Here is a 27,101-nt window from a genome sequence, read left to right as displayed (position 1 = left end):
AGCTGCTCAGTCGTGTCCAACTCTTTGCAGTCCATGGGATTCTCCAAGCAAGAATATTGGAGTGGGTAGCCTTTCTCTTCTCCAGGGGATCTTCCCAACCTAGAGATCAAACCAAGGTCTCCTGCATTGCAGGCGGATTTTGTACCAGCTGAGCCATCAGGGAAGCCTAAGAATACTGGAGTGGGTAGCCTATCCCTTCTCCAGGGGATCTTCCCGACCCAGGAATCTAACCGGGGTCTCCTGCATTGCAGGTGGATTCTTTATCAACTGAGCTACTAGGGAATCCTAGTGGCAAGGAAAAGAGCTGCCATAGACCATCTTCTGTCAGCGTGCTGAAAATCTTTGACACTTTTTTTTTTTTTTGTAAATGAATAACTGGACTTACATTGTAAGCTTTAAATCAAAGCATTTTAATCGTAAGCTTTTGACATCTCTGTATTACCATTTGAATGTAAGCCAAGACTCCTGAAACCACCATTGATATTAAATGTGGTAAACTTGGATATTGTCAAGTGATATGATCGGGTATGCATGTGTTTCATCAAATTCTTAAAATTCCATATTTCATTTCATTTTCTGGATAAAGTGTAACTATTAAGATGAGATGATAAGTGGTAGTTTGTACTTAGGCGCTGGGTAAATAGCAATTCCAAATTTCAAGGTCTACGTATGCACTGTTCAAATCCAGGCCAAACAAAATTACAAATTTCCACACAGTAGGGGTTGTTACAGGATTTTTTTTTTTTTCAGTAAAAAACCTCAAAAGTTAAATTCTCAAAATGCCATGTAACCATAGCAATCAACTGGTAATAATGAATTAAATCAATTCATGAAGTTTGAAGCCTATTTATCTACACAAACTTAAATAGAGTGACATTTTTATAAAGTAAAGTAACATGAGATTTCTTGGAAACAGGTGACTTTGTGTTTACCTCCATGACCTTGAGAATCTCACTTCATTTCTTGAACCTCTGCTTTCTCTGCTCTCTGAAGGGGACTATCATTCCTAAGATTTTTCCAGCTGTATCATCACCATGTGACAGACAAGGAAGCGAGGCTCAGGGGCACAAGCACAGCTTCAGACAAGACAAACGACTAATACGATCCTGGTTTTCTGAGGTTTAATCCAGAGCCCCTTCTTCACCCAGCCTGCTTCACTGCAGTATTGTGAGGCTCAAATACGCTATGGCAGCACTTTGAAAAACATAGGGTGGGGTGAGTATAAAATATGAGTAGGGGGTGTTACAACAAGTGGCAGAGTGTCCCTGCCAGGGGTCTCCATGCCCTGCTTCCTCATCTTAGGCGACTCCCCCATCCTCATCCCCCCCCCCAGGGACTCTCCAGCCCACTCACGTGTCTCCCTCTTTCCTTCGGGGTGAAGGCAGGGGGCTGCTGGGGTTTCTCCTCACCTGGTCTCAGGTGTACCCTTCATCCACAGAGCAGGTTCCACAGACAGGTCAGAGCCTGAAGTGCTGACTGGAGCAAGAATGGAGGCACAGTCAAAGGGGGAGGAGGCGACCCCTGGTCTCCTGGGCTTTGGGTGAAGGAGGTGTTAAGCCGCCTCCCCCAAACTGAAGGAAAAGCCAAATCCCTGAAGATGAAACTCCAGTCAGAATCACATCTTCACCTCCTAGCTGTAATCCTTTGAAAAGTGAAACTCGGGTGGCAAGTGAACTTTGACTGGGTTTAGTTATGAGTTCTTCAGATCTGCAGACCAAACTGTAGCGTTTACACTCCTCACACTTTCCCAGAAAGCCAGGCCCCATCTAACGTCCTGTCTGGGCCATCTTGGCAGGTCCTCACAGCACCTCAGGCTGGCCGTCTGTCTAGACAGCCCCTCTACCTCCCCACACGTCAAGGACTCTCGCCCAGTGTCAGGTCTCCACAAAACAGTGCACACGAGGCTTAAATTTAGAAGCAAGACTGATATTGAGTATCCTTCCCCTCTTCTAATGATGAGAAGACAGAGGCCCAGAGACAGGAACTACCTTCTCCAGGAACAGAGCACCAGGCCAAGGTCTCTCCGTGCTAGTTTATTGCTCTTTTAACCTTGGTTCTTTATCTCCCTTTGATGGGTAATAAAGAGCTTAATTATTACAGACATTGAACCAAAGAAATTTAAAAAGCTTTTCAATACTATGTTTAGGCACAAAAATTGTAATGAGGGAAGTTATAGGCACATTCAGTTGTGTGTGTGTGTGTCTGTGTGTGTGTGCGCGCGCGCACATTGGTTTAACTTAGATTTTCCTCTAAGTTCCCCTGAAGTCCATTCTTTGAATCAGATGCAAGTATTGCTGGGATCTGCAGATACAAGCATACTTTCTTTAATCATGCTTCCCAGGATTGCATTTTTTAAACAGATTGAAGGTTTGTGGCAACCCTAAGCTAACAAAGTCTGTTGGCGCCATTTTCCCAACAGCGTTTGCTCACTTCATGTCTCCATGTCACAGCTTGATTATTCTTCCAGTATTTATTATTATTATATTTGGGTGGTGATCTGTGGTCAGTGAGCTTTGATGTTACTCCCACCACTCACAGAAGGCACAGGTGATAGCTAGCATTTTTTAGTTATAAAGTATTTTTAATTAAGATACATAGCTTTTTAGACATAATGCTATTGCACACTGAATAGACTACAGCAGAATATAAATGTAACTTTTACAAGCTCTGGGAAGCCAAAAACTTTGTGTGACTCACTTTATTGCAATATTCGCTTTATTGTGGTGGTCTGGAATCACACCCCACAGTATCTCCAAGATATGGCTTCTTAAGAATTAAAAAGTTCTCCAAGACAATTCAACTGTAAATATTCATTTCAATGTAAAATATAAGCATATGCAACATTACTATGCAAAAGCATTTAAGTGAATTTTTTTTCCTGAAGTTTCTTCCTCTCCGCTGGTAAGGTCCACCCATATTTGGGCCGCCTAACTTGAGATTGCTCTTCTTAATGAACAATTTTTTTCCTTCAATCTTTAGTGCAGAAAAGACCTTTCTCATGGTGAAGAATGAGGGGTTTGAAGAGGAGAAAAAAAGTAATTAAACCTTGGTGAAAACTCCTTTATCCCATTTCTCTCTCTCAATGAGGGTGGAGGGGACGCTGCCCCACTTTGCCTCTGGTTCCCAGAATGGCAGTGATGCCACAGGCGTGTCTCTCCAACAACAGCCCCAAAGAGCAACAGCAGAGGGAAAGCTACTCGAAGCAAGAAGAGGTGGACCCTGGAAGATTCAACTCTTAGGATGAAAGATTACTGCCTCAAATGCTGGCATGGATGATACAGCAAGAGGAGAGTGATGGCATGGATACAACAGTCATCATCACCCATACGGGAAGGACAGGGACAACCAGGGCGGTGTGACCATGACTTACAGTGGGAGTCAACACTGTAAATATGAGGACTGCCTTCTCCAGCAGTCTGGCACCACCTCCTGCCTGGGGACTTGAAATAAGCCTGGGCCGAGGGCTGCTTTTAAATTATTAATTGCCAAGAAAGCCATGCAGTATTCTGGAAATTACTAGATTGATACCTTTGCTCTAAGACATGATAGGGCTTGACATAAAATTTTGGATCAGTAATAGGAAAATAGAACTTTATTTTTTCACACTCAATTTTGCAGTGTGAAAATCTATTTGTTACACACGTTCTGTATCATCTTGATGGTATGTGAAGTGGTGGGATTTTCCCAGGACTTTAGGACTTGTCTTTGTGTTGTGTTAGTGATCAGACACATTAGTATCCACTGACCACTTAAAATAAGCTCTGCTTAGAATTTTACGCATCTCTTCACAAAAAGCCCTTACGTATGCTTTCTCAAGGGGACACCAGTTTTGGAATAAGAACTGTGCCGTCAATTATGCTGTGTATTGTGGTTGTTCATTTTGTGTAGGGACATGCTGGTGTTTGAAAGAGAAGGGCATGAAAACAAAACAAAGGCTCATAACACTGAGGAAAGCGGGAAAAAGGAGGATTCAGAGAAGGCAGGAATAGAAGGAAAGGGTGTAATTCACCGATATGACCACGAGAGGGCAGAAGAAACCCGTTCACTGTCTGCCCCCAAGGGCTTTTGTTCAAAATCTAATTCACTCCAGATCGTTTCTCCCCAAGACGCGGCTGTCCTGTATGATACACATTCATGACTCTCTCAGCTAGTAGATGACAAAAGGAGCCCTGAGCTTAGGGTGCCTGAGATTTAAATTCTAGGTTTGCTATAAATTTGGGCAGGCTTCTTTGGATATGCACTACTCACATTAAAATAATCCTAAAAGGGTAGGATGAGAATATAACTGTGAAACAAAATCCCTATTTAGGTCTTAGGCTTCATTATTGGGAGTATGGAGTCTTGGAAAGAAGGGAAACTAAAGCAATAAAGGAGATAAATGAAAATAAGAAAAAAGGAAAAGGATTATTGTGAGAGGACATCAGGAGTCTTGCTATGAATTCAGAGAAATTCAGGTGATCACTGTCAGTTTCTATTTGGGGGACCTGGTACAAAATCTACTTCAAGAGTTGTCAGGTGAACTCACAAGAAAGACAATAATTACTTTATGGAGTCCCTTAGCAATGGGCCTTAAAATGTAGAGTTCTCTCCAGCAAAAGGAAAAAAAAAGTCAACTCTCATATCCCGGTGGCTGAGCTGTCTGTCAGTCTACTGTCTGCTTGGTTTGTTTTCTGAATTAAAGCACTGACAGAGTTCTGAGGTGCCCACCCAAATGCTGAGTCATGGGTCTAATGTTCCCCAAAGCACGAGGTGGGCAGTTGATGCCCAGAGTTGGATGATGACCTTTCTTCATAAGTATGACCACAGTGCAGTTGGCACCTAAGGAAGGCTAACTTAGTCCTTCTGTTCCTTCTTCCTCCATCAGCCTTGATGCTCTGGAACAAACTACAGACATGAATGTCTGACTCTCACTGCTATTTGGAAGGAACTTGAAGCTCTGAAATATTGTTTAAAATAGTATTTCTTGGATTTATTCCACTTGCAAATGTGCCCTTTTTTGCACACAATTTGAAAGATCATTAGATTTGAGAAAGGGGAATGATTCCTTCCCTTTAAGGTAATAGTTGAGCCTAAAATAAGGGGTTCAATCTGCCTGTTACAGGGACAGTAGGGGGTGGAAGTGAACCCACTAGGGGGCTTTGTATGCAGGAGGAAGCTGACCAAACAGAAGCTAGTCAGCAACCCTGATCTCTGGGAAGGTTGTGCTCCCAAAAAAGGGTGTTGTGTTCCCAGGGATAAACAGTCTGAAGATTAGTCCAAATCCTGAGGGGACAGAGGCAAGTTATTCTGTATCTGTGACTCTATTGGAGGCCCCTCTGTGATATCTCAGGTCCATAGAGATGGAGGTGATGCAGTTGTAAATGCTTGGGAAACAGCTCTAAAAGCTCCTTGGTGTGTATAAATCCTCCTCCTGCTCCACCCGATCCATATCACCTTGGCCTCAGCAGGAGACAGAAAGGACATGGCATTGGACTTCCCTTCCCAAGACCTCCAGGGCTTATAGCCATGACTATGTTCCTTCAAATCAAAGGGAAGCGTAGCATTACCACATGGCCAAAACCCAGGAAGAAAAAGAATCAGTGACAAAGTGAGATCCCAGAGAGGAATCATTTAAAGGAGAGGAAGAATATGGTGATTTCTAAAGTCCACGCCACAAAAATAGGGTAACTGTAACACTGCAGTTGGTCCCATAGACTCTCGTCCAGATTCAGCTTTCTTAACAGAATCTCCCCTTCTTACAGATTTTCCTCCAGAAGTCAGTATAAAAATTAAAAAGCAGGGGAACTCCTGCATCATGGTGCTTAAAATACCCAAACATTTAGGAATGGGGACTGAGATACATGCTAATTCTGAAGGTCCTACAGTCCAAGCTGAAGAGCTTCTTGTGTTGTTAGAGCTATCCCTGTCTTAGAATCCAGAGTGTCTGACAAACCAACTCCTCCGAAGTGTTTACATTTTAAAATGTACTTTTATATTTAAATTTTTACTTTTGTGAAAAAGTTACAGAAGTGTAAAAGCAATCACATATTGCTATCCGTGGTTTTTTGAAAGTGATAAAATCATATGCAGTTGATTCTGCTGCAGGTTTTAGCTTGTAGTAATAAAACTCATAGGAAAAGTTGGTGAAGCTTATGAAAACTGACTAGCAAACTAGCTTGGATGCCTCAGTCCAGGAATTAAAAGGACCATAGGATGCATGCTAATACTTGTAGACTCTTCCCAGGATCCCAGAGAATGCACTCACACAGATAGCCAGGCATCTCAAACTGGAAATAGGAGACCCTTCTGAATGTTGTTGGGGGGGCGGGGGTAGTTTAAAGAAAAGCACACTAACTGAGCAAGCCTCCTGCCTTTGCACCCTGGTACCCTGCCATACTTCTTTCTTTCACATGTTGCTGTTGCTCAGTCATTAAGTTGTGTCCGACTTTTTGTGACCCATGGACTGCAGCACGCCAGGTTTCCCCTGTCCTTCACTATCTCCCGGAGTTTGCTGAAATTCACGTTCATTGAGTCGATGATGATACCTAACAGTCTCATCCTCTGCCACCCCCTTCTCCTTTTGCCTTCAGTCTTTCCCAGCATCAGGGTTTTTCCCAATGAGTCGGCTCTTCGCATCAGGTGGCCAAAGTATTGGAGCTTCAACCTGAGCATCAGTTCTTCAAACACTGGGTCCTCCTAACCGCCACCCAGGCTACTGCAGTTTCGCATGTGACCAGTAGATGGCATGTTTTTCCATGAACGTGCAACGGATTTCAGGGGCTTTCCGAGGTGACTCAGTAGGTAAAAATCGCCTGCAATGCATGAGACGCTGACAAACGTGGGTTCCATCCCTGGGTCAGGAAGATCCCGTGCGGAGAGGAAATGGCAAGCTACTCCAGTAGTGTTGCCTGAAGAATCCCATGGACAGAGGAGTCTGGTGGGCTACACTCCATAGCGTCGCAACGAGTCGGACAGGACTGAAAGGAATGAGCATGCATGAAGACTTCAGAGTGAGGTGGGAAGGGCTGAGAGCTGGTCCTAAAATGTCCCAGATCTTAACTTCCAATCTCTTCCTTTCATAAATTGTACGAAATGGGAGCAGAGCTAGGAAAATTGCTGCTGCTGAACATGCTCCAGTCTTCTGGGGCTCTAGAATTCCTTAACTGGACCACCCTGGAGACATGGGTGGGGATGGCAATGGAAGAGGAGAGAGAGATTGAAGCAGAAGCGAAAGAAAAAAAGGAAAGGTTCCTTGAGAGAGAGGCTGCTTCCTTTACCTTACATTCATTGTTACCATGTTTTATTACCAAGCACTGTTCAAGAAGCAACACTGAAAAAGTTATAAATTCAGTTCTCAAGGCCAGTTGCAGCTTTAAAAGAAGACAACATAGGCACTAAATTATGATAGTCCAGTGACGAATGAGGGAGTTCGGAAAATCTTTATGGAGAAGATGCTTCATGAAATAAAAACTGATGAAATGATTCATCCTGCACTGGGTGCTGTGAGCCACCAGGGCAGAGTTGGTGGAGGCGCAGCATCTAATAGGCACATGGAGCTTTCAGTATCAGGGAAATATCTACTTGTGGACACATGTGAGAATGAGAGTATTCTAGATATTGGCAGAGAGAAAGGAAACCTAGGCCCTGCAGGCCATGAAAATGATTTAAACCGGAACAGGGACACAACTGGTGACTAGTTCCACGATCATGTCTAAGATGTTTAATTGACTATATCTGACTGTAATTTAATATAAAGTTGGGTATGTGAAGCTATCTTTCAAATATTCTTCAATTTTAAAAATCAATCAAGCTTTATTTTTTAAATAATATTACTTTACAAATTAATATGAGCCAAGCAGATTTCACATCATTTCAGACTTTTTTATTTTGATTTTATGTTCAGCATGGATTTTTTTGCATCGGTTTTTATTTATTTTTGGCCATGCCACATGGCATGCAGGATCTTAGTTCCCCAACCAAGAATCCAACCTGGTTTGATCCTAAAGTGTAAGTATGGAGTCTTAACCACTAGACCACCAGGGAAGTCCTCATTTCAGACTCTTTTTGACAAATAATGAACATTGCAACCTGGGAAGCATTTTATACACCTTCATAGAAAACCCTAAGAAAGTTATTAAAATGTCTAGAATGTATGAGTTTAATGATGGCAATATAAAAAGAAAAAACAATTGTGATCTGCTATGCTAACAGAAGAACACTGCATATAAAATTTAAAAGTAATTACAATGGCAATAAAAGCATAAAATAGTTATGAGTTTAACCAAAATATGTATGATGTCTCAACAGGGAGACAACTAAAAAGCTCTGATGCCAGAGACTAGTGAAATCTCAAATACATGGAGAGATAGAAGATGCTTGGTTTTGGATAAATGGGATGTTGTTGAAACAGCAGGTCTCCTCAACACTATCCTCATCAATGTTCCCAGCATGTTTGCTCTGTAGAAATAGACAATTGTAAAATTTATAATGTGCAAGAAAAACAAAGTGGCAAAGGCAAGAGGAAACATTCTACAGACGCATTCTAAATTATATGTAAATATGAGAAGCATTCAACCTCCTCAGTACTAATCACAGGAATGCAAACCAAAATACCCTGAAAAAATAATAAAAAATGTCAAAACACAGCAGTCATAAGCAAGGGTGTGGAACAATGTTTCTGCCAATACAGTTGATAGGAATATAAGTTGATACAGTCATTTCAGAGTCAAAATTACATAGTAACATTGAAAATATGTACGTGCATTATAATTCTGCATTCTACTCTTGAATACACACCTAAAGAAACTGTTGCAAGTTCATAACAACATTATTCATAAGAGGAAAACATTTGCTAACCACTGAATGGATAAACAACTTTATATATCTTCATATAAATTATAGCCAAATTCAAAAACATAAGTGACTTTTTTGGCCCTCACCTAGATTTTCAGGGTGAAGCGTACTCAGCACTGTCTGTCTCTTGCTGGCCGCCGTGTAGGACATTAGAGTCACTCTCATGTTGTAACCAGTCACTTTCTGACAGTGGTCTGTACTGACCATGCTCTGTGAGCAGCATGATAACCATAATCCCCTGATGGAGGTGACGAGCTCTCGGGAGAACGCAGCAGTCCCACAATCCTCATTTCTTGTCTAAATAAAATCAGCTTGAAATTAACTTCTGGTCCATAATGACTGGTGTGTAGCTGACATAATCAGAAGATATAAAAGCAGGAAACATCACCAAGGAGGATCATGTCCATGTGGGAAGAACACTGTCTACAGCTGCTCAGATGGTTAGATTTTTTTTTTCTCTGATCCAGATAAATAAGGTGTGAGAAACCATTCTGATCTTTTTATCATGAAGATACATCTACCTCAGCAGAGGAGAAGAGGGAGGGGAAATCCAGGAATGGTTGGTGCAATTAGGCAGCTCTCCATGGACAGCTGTGTGTTTGGCTCCAGGGTCCAGTGACATTATTTCTTCTGGGAACTAATTTCAGCTTCTGCCTTCAGTTGTAGCTTCTGTTGCTCCAGTTACTGGTACCTGCAAATCCCAGGCCAAAAGTCCCTTATTCTAGGGCCTCTCTGCTTGTGGCCCTGCCACCCCCGTCCCACCCCCTGCCGCCTCATGATTACTTTTAACAGCTTCACTGCACTGCGTGGTGTGGCTGTACTTTATTTTTTCCACATGTCACTTGTAATGGGCACCTGAACTGTTTCCTGGTCTGTGTCTTTCCTATTGCTTATAATTTTGAAATAAATAGACTCACATGTCCCTTGAGCACTTTTCCCTAGGGAAGAGTAAGACTGATAGGACGGAGGAGCAATAAATCTAATTAGAGAAGAGGAATGGCCAAAAAAAAAAATGTTGTCAGGAAAGTACCAAAGCCCCCTGCAGCCCTGGCCTGTACCCTAGCGCATCAGAGCCAATCTGAGAGACAAGTTTTATAGGTTTATGGACCTGACTTCTGCACCAAACTTGCTCCAACTTTCCAGAGCCATCCCCTTGAGGCCTGCTGAGCACGTAGGCAGATTATTAAGGGTGAGAGATGCCTCCAGAGCTTGAATATGATCCAAAGAACCAGGCCTCTCTCTCAGGGAAACTCACAATGATGTATGTTTCACAAAAGAGACCTTTCACAAAAGAAAAAAAGAAAAGCATATCTCTAGGGCTCCCACCTTTTCTCCAGGATCTTCTGTGCTGTGTACTGGACCTCTGGTGAGACCATTTCTATGATTTCAGGTATGGGGTGTGAACAGGCTGAGTGGGTATGGGGGTCACTGGCAGTCACACAGCTCCCCTCCACCCTTTTCTCACTGCCCAGCACTGCACGGCCTTTCCTGCTTGAAACGGTATCCTTCCACCTTCTCTGAGTGGGAGCCAGTATAAAGCAGAAGCCCCAGTTCCTTGTGCAGTGTGATTCAGGGTCTGATCATCGCTCTTGGTTTTTTCTCCTGGCCTCCAGACAAGCCTACAAGGCTAAGCATACGCAAGTATGGGTCTCTGGCTGCTGACCATTATCAGCAGTTCCTTTGCTGCTCTGTCCAGGGCTAAACAGCCCACGCTGCAGCTGAATATGTTGTGTTATTTCCCCACATGTGACATCAGTTTCACAGAAGCTTGACGGAAGTGCTACCCAACTGCAACGAGAGTGCCACTGAAACCAGACTGATGAGTGGACACATGGGGACCACGTCATCCAGTGCCTGGTGGTTTAATGATGCAGGGTGAGTGTACCGGTGCATGAGCCATGCGTGGCCCAATGCAAGTATATATGGATGGAGCACGCTTCCACCGTTCACGCAGGGTCACTGTCGGGGACCCACCCCAAGGGGGATCAAAGCTCCTACCCAAGACTAGGTTTTCCGGATCATGGGCTTTACACACCTAAAGCTTTGACGGTGCTAACTCTTATCTCACTTTTTCATAGGAGACTTCCAGTTCACTGTATTCCCCGACACTTTCCCCAGAATCCCAGGGATATCTGCGGAGTCTGGATGAGCATCAATCCATGTGAGGGATGGAGGGCCCTTTGCCCATCCTTCCTATGGGGGTTCTAGAAAGCGAGCTAAGGAAAGTCTCAGCTCTGTACTAGGGAGGAGGCTGTGGTGATGTTACATTTCCTGGGCACTGAGCATCAAGACAATCCCAGACAAGGTAACCCCAGAAGAAGAGGTGCTTTCCTCTGCTGTGAGTGTTTTCAGAGTAGATAGAAATGTGTTGGCTGCCATCTACATGTGTTAAAAACCTAAGGTATCCGTTCAGGTAGGAGCAAAGCAATTCACAAAGAGAAGTGGTAGAATTTCTTGACTTCAAAAGCAGTATTGATAGACAGCAAGAGTGACTTTATGCAAAAAAAAAAGAAAAAACATAAATGTCTAAAGAATAGAAATAACGTCTTAAGGATATTCAAATAGTGATTCCAAAAATGTTGTTATTTAAAAATTTTCATAGTGTTATCATGTGATATAGGTTGAGAGAAATCAGAAAGAAATACAAATATTAAATGTCACATGAAAGGTAAGCCCACTGGTTATTAGACTTAATCATGAACCTGTAGGGGCACTATCTGCCCCAAACTTTCTGCCACTTTGATAAGTCCCAGAGTGGTGTTGATAAGGAGACTCATTTAGGGCTGTGGTCTTACTATATAAAAGTGGCGGAGAGTGATCAAAGCCAGATGGGACATTATTAACCCCTTTATCTGTGTAAATGTAGCAGCAGACACTTATTAGAAGGGGATCTCTAATAACACTGATGATGTCTCATATACACATACATGTGTAAAAAATGAATAAAATGAGGGACCAGGGGATCTTCTTAGCTTTGATCAAATATTTAGGCTCATTTAGCTCTCAGAGTCACTCAGAAGGATAACAGGATCAAAGCATTTCAAGCAGGCAGCATCTGATAATTCTGCTCAATGGGAGAAGTTCTTGGAACAACCCGTGATGCAGACCAGGTTCTAGTCTCTGCCCACTTGCCCCCTGCAAGGGGCAGCTTAGGTGTGAGAAGAATTTACACCCGTGAAAGTGGCATCTCCCCTGGAGTAGAGTCCTCATCCATTTGGAATCAGTGCCTCTTGTATCAAGTTCATGAGCCTAGCTTCCAGACCTCTGGTAAGTGCATGGCCAATTACAAGGATCACTGCATTCAGAGATGCCCAAGCTATGAGTTCCCACATTATTATAGCTCGTCAAAAATTCCTCCCAGCCAAGATACAACTTATCAAGCAGAGGTCATTTTTACCACAGTCAATTTTGTCTAGAAATTTAGCTGACATTCTTCTTTTCTTTGGTTTCCTGAAAAGAGCTAGGAAATAAGCCTAAGATTAAACTTGTCCTGGATAGGTAGAAAGGGTATTAAATTTTACCCACAAGAATGAAAATGATTTACCGTTATTTTTTCCTTTACTATACTTAGCACCACTTTCTTTTCCAAATTATTTAAAAGAAGCACATTATGTGTTTTGTTATCCAAAAAACTCATTGTGATGCTTAGTATAAAAAGATTTTCAAGGTTTTTAAATTGCAGATCCTTTAAGCAACCTAATTAGATCAAACACACCTGGAATTTCCGAGTATGTACATGAGGAAAAAAACGAGTTAAAACATCCTGATTTTAAAAATCTCGGATCGTTCACAAACCTTCTTAATGCTCAATGTGAAAAACAAAAACAAAAAACCTGATGTAAAGAATTAAATACTATTGACCACAAGAGGGAAGCCTAGGCCCGTTTTTACTATGCTTTGGGGGGAAAAAAGGAAAGCGATGCTTCCTGAGAACCTTTAAAATATTCACCAATAAACATAGGGTATAAGACAAAACAACTGTCATCCCCACCTGAGGCTTGCATTTGTGGTTGGTGTGGTTTTGGTGTTTCAAATGGACTTGCTCTTTGACTCCACGTATTACTGGCTACAGAGTTAGAGACATGATTTGCAAAATTACCTTCCCACTTTCTAAGTGAGAACATGGACCGAAAGACCAGACTTCTGTAAATCTCGGTTTCCTCAGGAAAAATTGGAAATATAATGGTAGAAAAGATAATGGTAAATTTAATATGATATTTATTATCTTATTGGGCTTCCCTAGTGGCTCAGTAGTAAAGGCTTCACCTGCAATGCAGGAGACCCGGGTTCTATCCCTGGGTTGGGAAGATCCCCTGGGAAAGGAGGTGGCAACCCACTCCAGTATTTTTGCCTGGAGAATCCCATGGACAAGAGGAGCCTGGTGGGCTACCGTCCATGTGGTCACGAGAGTCAGAGAAGCCTTAGAGACTACACCACCATCACCATTAAAATTAAAGTATTTTAATTGGTAAGGGAGAAAGAGTGCACCAAAAAAGACTCTCATGGTTTGATAAAAACATTGGTGTTGATATTATAAAACATTTTCCAGCACTGGCCATTTCTCATGTATCATCCTATCTAAGTCTTGAGATGACCTGCGTGTCAGATGCCATTCATCCACTCACGGTCTCCCTTGTTCTATTGTGATCACCTAACAAACTTTTCCCTTTTACGCTGTGCTTCACCCATGCTATGTTAATGCGAAGAAGAGCCACCTTCTTGTCATGACCTCCATTTTTTTTGAAAATGTCTTTCATTTATCATAACACTCAGACTTGAAAACTAACTACAAAATACTTTTTTTAAATCATTTTCTTTACCACCTTCCTCGTTCTAAGCTAGTCAGTCAGCAGGCCTAAGAAGTCATTCCTCACACTTCACTTTGCCACAAATTGGCAAATATGATGTATGGAATTAGAAATGGTGCAGAAAATAATTTGCCAAAATATAGAGGTAACAGGGAGCAGTGCCAAAGGAGTGAATCAGTCATTGATTGAGCAGAAGGAGGCAGCTGTTGAAGACAGCAGCTCTCAGGCTTCACTGTTTTTCTTCCCCAAATTAATCTTTTCTTCACAGTCTCTCAATTACCAAGTTCAGTCTGCATCTGTTAGAACAGATAAGGAAATTGAGAAGAACAAACTGGCCCTCGATGCTCAAATCATAGCAGTGGAGCCTGTGGAAATATTCTGAGATGTGGATCTGAAGTTTCCAACTCCTCTCCTGACATGAGTGTGTGTGTGTGTGTGTGTGTGTGTGTGTGTGTGTGTGTGATTTCTTATTTACAAAAACTACACGAAGTGACTTGGAACCCCTGAGAGCCTGTACCAGCTCAGGTCTTGGAAACATCAGATGTCAAATGGAGGTAAAGAGAAAATGGATCAAACTCAGACTCTCATCTTCCCAGGGTGGCACAGGGCATATGGCTCAGCACTTCAGTCGTGTCCACCTCTTTGCGACCCCATGGCCTGTAGTCCACCAGGCTCCTCTGTCCATGGAATTATCCTGGCAAGAATACTGGAGTGGGTTGCCATTTCCTTTTCTAGGGGATCTTCCCAACCCAGGGATTGAACTAGCATCTCCTACATTGGCAGGCAGATTCTTTTCCCACTGAGCCACCTGGGAAGCCCCTTGTCTATATGGTAAGGAATAAAGCTAAGAATATTGCATCTCCCAGGTTCTCCCTGGCCCCTGGTTTCTGAATGTGGCCTACATTCTGCCAGTGAAACTTAGTATCGTGCGATTGGGGAAGCACAGACAGGCTGAGGGTTTCTGAGGTAGCGGACACAAGGGTTCACAGACGAAAATCTTGTCAGCATCCTTGGGTTCCCAAGACATTCCTTCCTCGTGGGTTCTAGAGGAGCCGTGATGTCAGCAGAGCCTCCTACAGGCCCCTCCCTCTCAGAGTTAGGGGTCTGCACTGACCTGTGCACCCCCAGGCTTCCTAACAGTTTGAAGATATAATTCCATATAATAGAGTAGAATTGTAATAAATAACTCTGTGTAGGATGTCCTCAGGGATTTCTATTTCCTGAATGAATTCTGACTAGTACACAAGTCCCTCACCTTTTAACGTCAGAGACAACCTCATTCAGGTACCCTCAGAAATTCCCTCAAACGCACAGGAAGTTAGAGGTCAGGAAAAAACAGGGAACTGTGATTAGTGTCCAAATAGAAACTTCTTTCTCATCATATAGAAAGGGAACTGAAAGTCTGTTGTAAAGAGTCCCCAGTTTAGTAATCTCAGGAGGAGAACCAATCAGTGCCTTAGGACTAAATGACATCATACGTTGCTGGGCAACACTTGGGTTGAAGGTGCTGTTACAAGATGAAACATGCAAAGATGTGTAGTCTCTGAGTTTACTAAACACTTATTGAGCATCTTGTAAGAACAAGGCATTATGGCAGCCAGCAAAGGGCAGGCATAGAAAAGTCATTCTTGGTTAAGTGTGATTACAGGAGGTTGGGATAGAGTTGATGATGAGGCTGCAGTATAAGACCACATGATAAGCAGCTACTTACTCTGTAGAACTATCATCTGGCTCATTCCACTATCTTCAGAAAGCACAATCGTCAACAATTTTAAGGCAGACCTGTTCGTGCATCCTCCCAGTGGTATAGAAGTCCCTATCAGAGGATGTTCAAAACTCTTAGTTACAGTCAACCATGTATAGAGAGAGTGTTGACTCTTATGAATTGTGAGGAGAGTTGTAGGGCAGGGTAAGGCCTCAACAGTGTAGAAAAGAGTATGGACTATCCACCCTAAGTATACATATTAAGATCTTAAGCGGTGAACTCACCATCTCATGAGCCATGACAAGGCCAGATTTCTCCTCCTTGGAAGTATCTGGATTCCAGCCTTAATTTCTAGGGGTGGTTTAACATTTTTTCTGCTTTGCTATATTTTCAAAAACATGAAGGTCCATCACCATGACCTAACTTTCTGTATTCTCAATAGTGAGCATCAAAATAAATTCTTTGAATCACAACTTTCATCATGAGGAAGGAATGGTAAAGCGTTCCTGCAGGTTATTATCTTTAGCCTTCCAGGTAAAACAAGCTCTGCCCTGTGTATATATTCATCTATCTGAGTCTTCAAAAATAGATGTGTGCCAACAGTCTTCTCCAATCTCCAGTGATATTTAAGTAATAAGAATTAGGAATAGGATCTCTCTTTCCAGTCTGCTGTCTCCAGTAACCACAACCTATGTTCCAAGGTGCAGCGTTCCCTCTCTCTCCAGCTTTGGGTGTGTTGGAACTCAGTTTCTCCTCCAATATTCTCTATATACTAAAGAGCCAGGGATCCCAAGCTCTTGGACAGAATTGGCCACCTTGGAGTTTAAGACACTTGAGGAGAATCCTCAAACAAAAAGTGGCAACTTAAGTGAAGCTCTGTCACCTGGCACTGCCAAGATTCAGGCATTCCTCATAGCCTGACACTGTACTTTGTCTTTATATGACCTGTTGTCCCTTAAATAAATTCCCCACCTGTCACAGCACAGAACCATGATTTGCCATTAACTCTCACCTTAGGATATTCCCATTGATTCTGTTCTCACTAATGTGCTTCAGGTAGATCCCTTTCTAGAACTGGGCTTGAGTTGGAAGAGTCTGTGGATGATTGCCTATTATTCTTGAAAACTCAGTTTTTCATTCTTTTTGTTTGGTTGTGAGTTTGTTAGGTTAATTAAGAAGTTCCTTTTCATCTGATGCACAAAGCTTCTCCTTTCCTGGACCCTTTGCAAAAGTCTTTCCCTTAGCAACAGTAGTGTCATCTCAAAAGATTTTTCTGATTGGCTGCAGCTCAACTGATTTTAAATTTTTAATCAATCAGACTCTATGACACCCTACATTCTCTTTTCTCATATTCCTGTCTGTTCTGATCCACCTTGAGCTCTCACTGAGACACTGACCCTCCTCGAGACACCGCAGAAGAAAATGGCCATAACCAGGGTCCCAGTATTAGGACTTTTCATCACTGTCCTGATCAGCCTACAGGGATCAGGGGCTATCAAAGGTAAGTGTTGAGAGAGTTCAAAACTAGGGATAAATAAGTTCTGAGAGCTTCAGAGAAATGAACTGTGGATATTTGCTTGACAGCCTTTAGAATGACAGAGATGTGTGACAGGTGTTCTGTGGGTCTAACTCTAGAATTATAATAAACTGTAATTGGAAGAGTTCTCTCCTCACCATGAATTGGAGTAAGTAAAGCCAAGAAGTACAGCTGAAATTAGAGGAGCAAAATTGAGTTGTATACTGATTCATGCTATAGACTTTGATATAAACCAAACTTGCAGGGAGACATTTTCTGACAGGCATTAACAAGTTAACTTTCTGTACTTTCATTTTTCATTCCTGGAAAATTGGTAAAAGTTAAAACCTCCCTGTAATTTTGTAAGGATTAAATCAGAAAATATATCAGAATTTCTTGGCACCTGTTCTAAGCTATTTTACCTTGGTATCAATTTTTTGGCCTATGAATCCCATCAGCCTATTTGGAGCACACACATTATATTCAAGATCATTATAAAGGAAAGCCATTGAAAACAACCATCCACCCAAGGAAAGGGAAAGGGCAGGTATGCTGATATGAGTCGCATTTAATGGGCAGCCTCTTGGAACAGTAACAACCCCAATTAGAGTGGAACTTACAGGGCTCTTTGGTCACTATTGCTTAGTAATACTTCCCAGAGAATGGAAAAACGAGTAAGAAGTGAAGAGTCTGATGTTATTCTCTCCCATCTTCAGAGCAAATATTGTGTGGGTTTATTATGAGAAAATATTCCTCACCTGGAGTGACCCCCAAAGAAGGTGGCAAGGTGGCAGATAGACTGGAAATAAGTAAAGACTCGTGATGACAGTTGTAGGTTTCTATTGCCCAGAAAGAGCCATATATGAGGATGCCTACCATAAAAGATAACTTCCCTTGGAGTAAAAAGAGGAAATTAGAATGTGTGTGTGTGTGTGTGTGTGTGTGTGTGTGTGTGTGTGTGTTTATAGCTGCAAATGCAAAATAAATCCCTACGTTTATCAATGTACAGTTGGAGTTTAAAACCCACCTCTCATTTGCATACACCACAAAGGCTACATACTATTCAATTGTAGCTTTCTTATTTGAAATCAGTTATTCCCTTAGTATAGATTATTCTCTCTGTCAACCATAATAGAATGTGTCCCTTAATGACAGTCTAGTTTAAAGATCTTTAAGATATAAGGGAATGATGATGAAGTCAATCCAAATATAATCATCCCCTCAGAGGGATGCAGGATGTGGGTATGGATACAGGAAAGTGAGTGCTCTACAATGCTACAAGGTCTCACACTTAATTATTTGGGTACCACCATCTCCAGTTATACATTTCATGGGTCTGGTCCTTAAATACAAAGCAATTTCTGATGCTAAAGTACTTGCTGTAGTCCTGATGATATACTAAGAAATTACCTAAAACTAATCTCATTTCATCTTAAAAACAAGCTCAGCATAGAAACAAAACCACAGTACAATATAATGGAAAACCTACATACAAGTAGATAAAGTGATCTACTCAAGATCATTAGGTAGCTGAATGAGAATCTGAGATTTCGTTTGATTCCAAGTTCAGACACAACTTTTTAAACAATGTTTCTCTCTTAGAGTTGCAGTGCTCTGAGACATGCCCTGGGATTCTGGCTTAAGGAGATTTAATTTCTAGGTTAAGAGTGTGAGGGAACATTTCTTTTATAAGAGCTGCTGCTGCATTTCTAAAGAGGGAATCATTTCTCAGTGAGTAACATGGAATCAAACAAAAGCTTCATGGAACTCCAGGTTTTCAGCCCTCATTTCCTTCAGCCTGCACGCTCTACACTGACCCTTTGCTTCTCCACCCCTAGCTCTGTTCAACACGAATGTCCGCCATGCAGGCCTTGTCTTCTAACTCATCCCTACTCTCCATCCCTCCTCATTCCCACCTGGCCCTCTCTTTCCACCACCCCTGCCCACATGTGTGCGTCTCACAAATCGGGTGCTTCTCCATCACCCTCTCCTGGTTCCCACCCTGACCCCCTTTCTTGTCTTTTCAGAGGAACATGTGATCATCCAGGCTGAGTTCTATTTGAAGCCTGAGGAATCAGCCGAGTTTATGTTTGACTTTGATGGTGATGAGATTTTCCACGTGGATATGCAGAAGAAGGAGACGGTGTGGCGGCTTCCAGAATTTGGACATTTTGCCAGCTTTGAAGCTCAGGGGGCCCTGGCCAATATGGCTGTGAACAAAGCCAACCTGGACATCATGATGAAGCGCTCCAACTACACCCCGAACACCAATGGTACCTCTCTCTGCTCCACTCCTCCTAGACTTGGGAACTGTAGCTTTAAACAGATGCTTAAGCTCTTTGTTTTTTGTTACTGAGACTTTCCCCTCAGAGGCTTATTCTTTTCGTATGCAAACCCCACATTCTCACCTCACTGGCCCAAGAACTTCATGAGTTTTTTCCTTTCTTGATGTGCTCACATCTTGTCTTTGGCATCCATAGTCTCTCATAAAGCCTTTGCCCTGAGTCCATGCTGGGGGAGCCAGGAATGAGGTCTTTGGTTGTGTTATGCCCAGTACTGGTTCCCCTTCCATGGGGGAGGGAATCAGAGCTGGATATCTGAGACCATGGCATAGATTCTCAGGACAGTTTCAACTTCTATGTCAGCCTCAGTGGGAGGCAGAGGGGCAGGGCTAAGCAGGGAAGGCTAATTTCTGTCACTTGTCTCCCAGTTCCTCCAGAAGTGACTCTGCTCCCAAACAAGCCTGTGGAACTGGGAGAGCCCAACACACTCATCTGCTTCATCGACAAGTTCTCCCCACCGGTGATCAGTGTCACCTGGCTTCGAAATGGCAAACCTGTCACTGATGGAGTGTCAGAGACGGTCTTCCTCCCCAGGAATGACAACTTTTTCCGCAAGTTCCACTACCTCCCCTTCCTGCCCACAACTGAGGATGTCTATGACTGCAAGGTGGAGCACTGGGGTTTGGATAAGCCTCTTCTCAAGCACTGGGGTGAGAACCGTCCTTCAGTCTCTTTACTTCATTGTTCCAGATGCATGCATCTGGTCCTTAGGGACCCCGAGGATCTGCTTCACAACTGCTCCAGCTCTGGTTTCTGGTCTTCTCCCATTGCTCTGCTTTCCCCTCTTCTCGTCTGTAATTCCCTGACATCATCCTTTCTTCCTCTCATTTAACTGATGAAAAAAAATATTCTTTTGACTAAATATCATATATTTTGTGCTAAGTGCTGCTCCCTACCACATGCATTCCTTCTGTACTCTGACTTATTTTTCCCCAGAGTATGAAGCTCCAGCCCCTCTCCCAGAGACCACAGAGAATGCGGTGTGTGCCCTCGGCCTGATTGTGGCCCTGGTAGGCATCATTGCTGGGACCATCTTCATCATCAAGGGCGTGCGCAAAGCCAACACTGTTGAACGCCGAGGGCCTATGTGAGGCACCTGCAGGTGAGTCTGATGTGGTCAGAGGACAACATCTCTGGAATGATTCAAGGGGAGGAAACAGAGTGAGGAAAAGGACATGTGATGCCTTTAAGGGAAAACCATTCCAAAAGCCATGGCTCCTGATTTAACATACTGGACAGAAATAGACATTGTCATCATCTGATATTCCAAAGCCCCGCATTCCTACACCCCATTCCGTGCATGTCACCGAAGATCATGCCTTCAGTCTTGGAAACTATCTCCAGTACCCAAAATAATTGTTTCACGTTAAAATAGTGAGTCCAATGATCTGGGAAATCCAACCTCAAGATTACAACACTTCCTGGCTTATATTTCCTGAGATAAGACATCAGCTTTGAAGCATTTCCAGAGCGTCACTTTTTTGGGGTTTAGGGTAACTGTATGAAGTGGAAATCTCTTGGAGACCAATGTCTGCTTTTGCCCCTCCATTCTGAAAAAAACAAATCGTGTCAGACGATCTAAGAGAAAGTGAAACATGGCCTGCTCCTTCATTCTTTCACGGAAGGTAGGAAATAGCAGTTCATGTTGGAAAGGTTGCATTTATGAGAGGTCACACAAATATTAAGAGACTTTTCCAAAGTCAGGGGTTAAGGAGGAAGAGTAAGGAATCTGAAAATAAGAGCTCAAAATATTCATCTTAAACTCTATAGTAACCATGTGTGTTCTGCTACAGGTAATGGACTTTGTTAGAGAGAAGATCAATGAAGATATTTCTGCCTTAATAGCTTTACAAACCCGCCAATTCTCCAATTGTTCACCTCACTGAAGACAAGCATGCTTCAGCACTTCCAGTCCTTTACTTACCCTAAGAGTGAGATGCCTTCCACAATCTCCAAATTCTAATGTCTAGTTATTCCCTGTCCACTGCTCCTCCTTGTATTGGCTTTCCCTCCATTTTCCACTGTCTTCTTATTATCACCATGTAATGCCTTTGGAATAGACCCCATAGGATCCTTTTATTTTCCTGCTATGGAACCTTTGGAAAGTTCTATGGGGGCATCTCTTGTATACTTATTACTTGGAGTTTCTTCTAACTGTGATTGTGATTTTTCTGAATACAGTAAACTTCAAGTGGGTCTCAGGTGAAGTTTTTGGTGTCTGAGTCAGTTCTTCATGGAGGCTGGGGAATACAGGTGATCCTTTCATCCTGAAATGTCTAAATGGTGAATGTATCTTATAGGCTTTGTGGTTAATCAGAAATATCCTAGTTCATTAGAACTCTAGTCTCCTTTGGAGGATCTGCCAGCAATCCAGTTGTCATGGTCTGGTCCTCATCTGGAAAACACTAGAGTAAGGTTTATTTGTTGAGAGATGACTTAACAAGTTCATAGTCTGGTTTGGATTCTTATGCCTCTGAATCAATGAGATGTTTGGATCATGAATAGAATGAATCTCAAACCCTAAGGCAGATTTCTGATAATGGATGACACAGACGGTGGGGAGCAGATGGTGGTGGAGTGGTGAGCACAACAGAAGCACATCCATCTACATAAGAGGATTGGCATATCAGCACCATGCATTTTAGACTTAAGGAAGGATGAGATTGGACACTGAGGATTGGCATCATCTATTTTCTCAACATGCATGTGTGTGTACTAAGTTGCTTCAATAGTGTCCAACTCGTGCAACCCCGTGGACTGTAGCCCCCCAGGTTCTTCTGTCCATGGGGATTCTCCAGGCAAGAACACTGAAATGAGTTGCCATGCCCTCCTTCAGAGGATCTTCCTGACCCAGGAATCAAACCTATGTCTTTTGTCTTTTATGTCTCCTGCATTGGCAGGTGGATTCTTTATCACTAGCACCACCTGGGAAGCCCTTTTCTTAACATGTGGTGGTGGTGGTTTTGTTGCTAAGTTGTGTCCAACTCTTGCAACCCCATGGACAGTAGCCTGCTAGGCTCCTGTGTCCATGGGATTCTCCAGGCAAGATTACTGAAGTGGGTTGCCATTTCCTTCTCCAGGGGATCTTCCCAAACCAGGGATCAAACCCAGGTCTCCTGCATTGCAGGCAGACTCTTTACCTTTTTTTAACATAGACTTTATCTTTTCTTAACATAGACTGAAGCTAATTTGCATCGCATTGAATTATTATGAAAATCAATCAATAAATAAAAATGCAAGCAAATTTAGATATCATGCTTAGTGATAGTAATATTCCATATATTATAAATTCCACTATTTTTCTTCAAAATTTTTACAGCCTATTGAGAAAAATCTAAGAGAAGCAAACCAAAAGCAAGCCAAATCAAGGCAGCGTGACCTCAAAAGGATAGCAGAATATGCCATCACAAAATATACCTCTTTGGCATAAAGATTATTTTGAGCCAATAGGTGACTTTAGATAATAGAACTTAAATTATTTGTTGCCCATAGGAGTCTGCTATAGTAAATACTTCTGGTTTAGTAGAAACTCAAATACAAAAAATTAAGCCACTTGGCTAAAAGAGATTAATCCCTCTTCCCATAAAGTATTTTATTTGGTATGAAATGGTTTGGTTCATGAGGGCCCTAACTAGATGCATATTTCAGTCTCTCGGTATTTTCCTCCTGATAGTCATCAGTTGTCCCCCTGATGAGCTGTGTTCTCTCAAGGGTCTTAGAGGTATTCACGGGAACTCTAATACAGTAATACATCGGATGATCTCATCGGGCTTTGAGAAACAGAAACGTGACCAGTAGGATGAACAGCAGAAAAAACTTCTTCAAACGTGATTTTGTAACCTCTTAATTTCACAGTGAAATGAGTTACCCTAATGATGACTGAGAGTGTGCTAGTAACAAATATCGATGCGTGAGAGGATGTCCGAAAGGGGGGAAATTGTTAAAGTGATTACACAAGGAGGCCATTAGACTGAGGCGGCTCAAATGCCTTGGTAACCGACATAAGCAAGCCTAAGCCCAAGTCAGGTCTAATGCCTGTTAATGCACTCATATCCCAGAAAACGAATTTAAGAACAACCAATCACAAACACCCACTTAACACTTTCAGCTCAGGCAGCTGCTTAAGTTATAACCAATCAAATAATTTCCTTTCTTTCCTTCTGCCTCAGTTCTATAAAAGTCTTTTCCCCAACTTGTGTCCATGAAGTGCTCCTAACCACTTTTAATTTGGCACTGCTGGATTTGAGTTCATGTTCCCTCAAACAAACTCTTGAAAACATTTTCGTGGGCCTCAGCTTATCTGATTATAAATGACGTTGTATATTTAATTTTTGTTTAATGCCTTCATTGCCAAGTAGATTTTTTGGTTGATTTTGAATTCTTCAGCCTTGATGAACTTTCTTGTTATTTGTAGCAGGGTTTTTGGGGGGTGGGGAGCATACCTTGGAATCAAGAAAATGATACCATTCATGATAGCATCCAAAAGATGACAATTATCAAGGAATAAATCTGATAAAAATGAGTAAGATTTCTATAGTTAAAACTATAAATCATCATTAGGAGAAATTAATGGATCTACATAAATGACTAGAATATAAAGTTTGGAGACAGTAAGATTAAATATTTTAAAGATGATCAGTTGTTTCTAAATCTATATTCAGTAAGAAATAGATGAGGAAACAATGGAAACAGTGAGAAACTTTATTTTGGGGGGCTCCAAAATCACTGCAGATGGTGACTGCCGCCATGAAATTACAAAACTCTTGCTCCTTGGAAGAAAAGCTATGACCAATCTAGACAGCATATTAAAAACCAGAGACAGTACTTTGCCAACAAAGGTCTGTCTAGTCAAAGCTATGGTTTTTCCAGTAGTCATGTATGGATGTGAGAGTTGGACTGTAAAGAAAGCTGAGTGCCGAAGAATTGATGCTTTTGAACTGTGGTGTTGGAGCAGACTCTTGAGAGTCCCTTGGACTGCAAGGAGATCAAACCAGTCCATCCTAAAGGAAATCAGTCCTGAATATTCATTGGAAGGACTGGTGCTGAAGCTGAAACTCCAATCCTTTGGCCACCTGATGTGAAGAACTAACTCATTTGAACAGACCCTGATGCTGGGAAAAATTGAAGGCAGGAGGAGAAGGGGATGACAGAGGATGAGATGGTTGGATGGCATCACCAACTCGATGGACACAAGTTTGAGCAAGTTCTGGGAGTTGGTGATGGACAGGAAAGCCTGGTATGCTGCAGTCCATGGGATCACAAAGAGTCAGACACAACTGAGAGACTGAACTGAAATGAAAAATCTCACTAACATCATGGCAAGGGATTTTGTTTGCTTGATACCTTGCTAGTTTTATTTCTTTGGTGTTTTGGGATTTTGTTTGCTTGCTTCCTTGCTAGTTTTATTCTTCGGTGTTCTGGGGTTTTGGTGGTGGTAGTGATGGTGTGGGAGGACTGCCAAGCTGATATTAAAAGTTCACATGTAAATGTTATAGTCTTAGATTGGCCAATAAAATTTTGAAAAATTAGGGAAAAAGCTGGAAGAAATAAATACAAGATAACGAAAGCTTTATGAGTTAATGTTGTGTTATATATTAATCTAGGGTGGTGTTGGCTCAAGTATAGACAAACTGCACAACAGAACAAAAGAGAAATTCTAGAAACAGAGCCTCTCATAAACACAATGCTCTGGTCTATGGTGAGACTGCAGAGCAATGGGGGAAAGAGGGTCTTTTCAATCAATGCCACTAGATCATTTGAATGTCTATTTAAGAAAAGTTACTGCGACACATACTCAAATGTCAATAAAAATCAATTTCAGATGGATTGAACAAATTTAGTAAAATTTAGCATTGAAGCAAACCGGACCTTGGATTTCAATTGCTAGATAATCTAAATTTCCATATCAGACGTACGGCTACACAGATTGTCTATTTTGAGTCAGTTTTGGTAAATCATATAGGGCAAATCATATGGGCTTTCCTGGTGGCTCAGAAGATAAAGAATCTGCCTGCAGTGTGGGAGACCTGGATTTGATCAAAGGATTGGGAAGATCCCCTGGAGAAGGAAATGGCAACCCGCTCCAGTATTCTTGCCTGGGGAATCCCATGGACCAAGGAGCCTGGTAGGTTACAGTCCATGGGGTCACAAAGAGTCAGACACAACTAAGTGGCTAACGCACTTTCATGTGGTAGATTAAAGAAGACTACAAATTCTTTGGCATTTATCTCATGAAAATATAGATTATATATCCCTTCCCCATAAATCTGGACCGACCTGTACTCCCTTAGATCATTAGAATGTGATAGAAATGACTCCACACAAATTTTGAGGCTAAGTTTGACTTTCCTTTCTTGGGATTCCTGAGCCATCAGATAAGACGTTTGTCTTCATTGCTGATGGGGCCACATGGGACTTCATGCAGAGAGAGAGTGTGTCCAGTGTTCCAGAAGAGCCTCCAGAGGACCCCAGCCCCAGTCACTGTCTGATTGCAGCCATGCGAGAGACCTTCTGTGAAAACCACCCACTAATCCCAGTCGACTCCCTGAACAGAGAACAATCAGCAAATAGCTCTAGTTTTAAGTCACTAAGTTTGGGGTTATTTGTTACACAGAAATAGATCATAAAATGTAATGTTTTTCAGTGAATTTCACCTAAAATATCAAATCCACTGGCATAAAATTCTTTATATTGTCCCAGACATGGAACAACAGACTGGTTTCAAATAGGAAAAGGAGTATGTCAAGGCTGTGTATTGTCACCCTGCTTATTTAACTTATATGCAGAGTACATCATGAGAAACGCTGGGCTGGAGGAAGCACAAGCTGAAATCAAGATTGCTGGGAGAAATATCAATAACCTCAGATATGCAGATGACACCACCCTTATGGCAGAAAGTGAAGAAGAACTAAAGAGCCTCTTGATGAAAGTGAAAGAGGAGAGTGAAAAAGTTGGCTTAAAGCTCAACGTTCAGAAAACTAAGATCATGGCATCCGGTCCCATCACTTCATGGCAAATAGATGGGGAAACGGTGCAAACAGTGGCTGACTTTATTTTTCGGGGCTCCAAAATCACTGCAGATGGTGATTGCAGCCATGAAATTAAAAGACACTTGCTTCTTGGAAGGAAAGTTATGACCAATCTAGACAGCATATTAAAGCAGAAACGTTACTTTGTCAACAAAGGTCCATCTAGTCAAGGCTACGGTTTTTCCAGTGGTCATGAATGGATGTGAGAGTTGGACTATAAAGAAAGTTGAGCGCAGAAGAATTGATGCTTTTGAACTGTGGTGTTGGAGTAGACTCTTGAGAGTCCCTTGGACTGCAAGGAGATCCAACCAGTCCATCCTAAAAGAGGCCAGTCTTGGGTGTTCATTGGTAGGACTGATGTTGAAGTTGAAACTCCAATCCTTTGGCCACCTGATACAAAGAGCTGACTCATTTGAACAGACCCTGATGCTGGGAAAGTTTGAGGGCAGGAGGAGAAGGGGACAACAGAGGATGAGATGGTTGGATGGCATCACCAACTCAATTGACATGGGTTTGGGTGGACTCCGGGAGTTGGTAATGGACAGGGAGGCCTGGCGTGCTGCGGTTCATGGGGTCGCAGAGAGTTGGACACGACTGCGCGACTGAACTGAACTGAGTAATTTTTTAGTGTATGAAGGCTCTTTAGGAATATTTTTGCATTCTGGATATTAATAATTCGTAATTTAGATTTTTCCCCTATTTTTAGCAGCCTTATAGGTGATTTATTTAAAAAATGAAAGAAAGAAAGGAGACCTTCTAGTTCTGTTCATTTTCTTTATCATGTATTTAGTTTCAATTACATTAATTTTCTCTTTATTGTTTCATTTCTTCTATTTTTTCAGTTAAATTTAGTTTTCCTAGATTCTTCAG

General features: G+C 42.1%; 1 protein-coding gene across 1 annotated transcript; it reads left to right on the top strand.

The window, feature by feature from the left end:
• The first annotated feature begins 16,710 nt into the window (after positions 1–16,710).
• On the top strand, positions 16,711–21,410 carry LOC145519095 (HLA class II histocompatibility antigen, DR alpha chain). Its single transcript, XM_081524335.1, has 5 exons — positions 16,711–16,846; positions 18,889–19,134; positions 19,572–19,853; positions 20,140–20,305; positions 20,997–21,410. The coding sequence occupies exons 1-4, from the start codon at positions 16,768–16,770 to the stop codon at positions 20,292–20,294; spliced, it is 762 nt and encodes a 253-aa protein (XP_081380461.1). The 5' UTR covers positions 16,711–16,767; the 3' UTR covers positions 20,295–20,305; positions 20,997–21,410.
• Positions 21,411–27,101: the final 5,691 nt, after the last annotated feature.

The sequence above is a fragment of the Giraffa tippelskirchi genome, chromosome 8 (genome assembly GCF_054371585.1).
Source record: "Giraffa tippelskirchi isolate mGirTip1 chromosome 8, T2T-mGirTip1v1.2.pri, whole genome shotgun sequence".
NCBI classification, from domain to species: domain Eukaryota; kingdom Metazoa; phylum Chordata; class Mammalia; order Artiodactyla; family Giraffidae; genus Giraffa; species Giraffa tippelskirchi.
The sequence above is the reverse complement of the archived record's forward strand: the minus strand, read 5'-3'. Positions and strand labels throughout refer to the sequence as shown.

Coding starts and splice junctions, on each gene's coding strand:
- LOC145519095 (XM_081524335.1), top strand. CDS start 16,768: ATGGCCATAACCAGGGTCCCAGTATTAGGACTTTTCATCACTGTCCTG. Junction 19,135..19,571: donor CTACACCCCGAACACCAATG/GTACCTCTCTCT, acceptor CTTGTCTCCCAG/TTCCTCCAGAAGTGACTCTG. Junction 19,854..20,139: donor GCCTCTTCTCAAGCACTGGG/GTGAGAACCGTC, acceptor ATTTTTCCCCAG/AGTATGAAGCTCCAGCCCCT.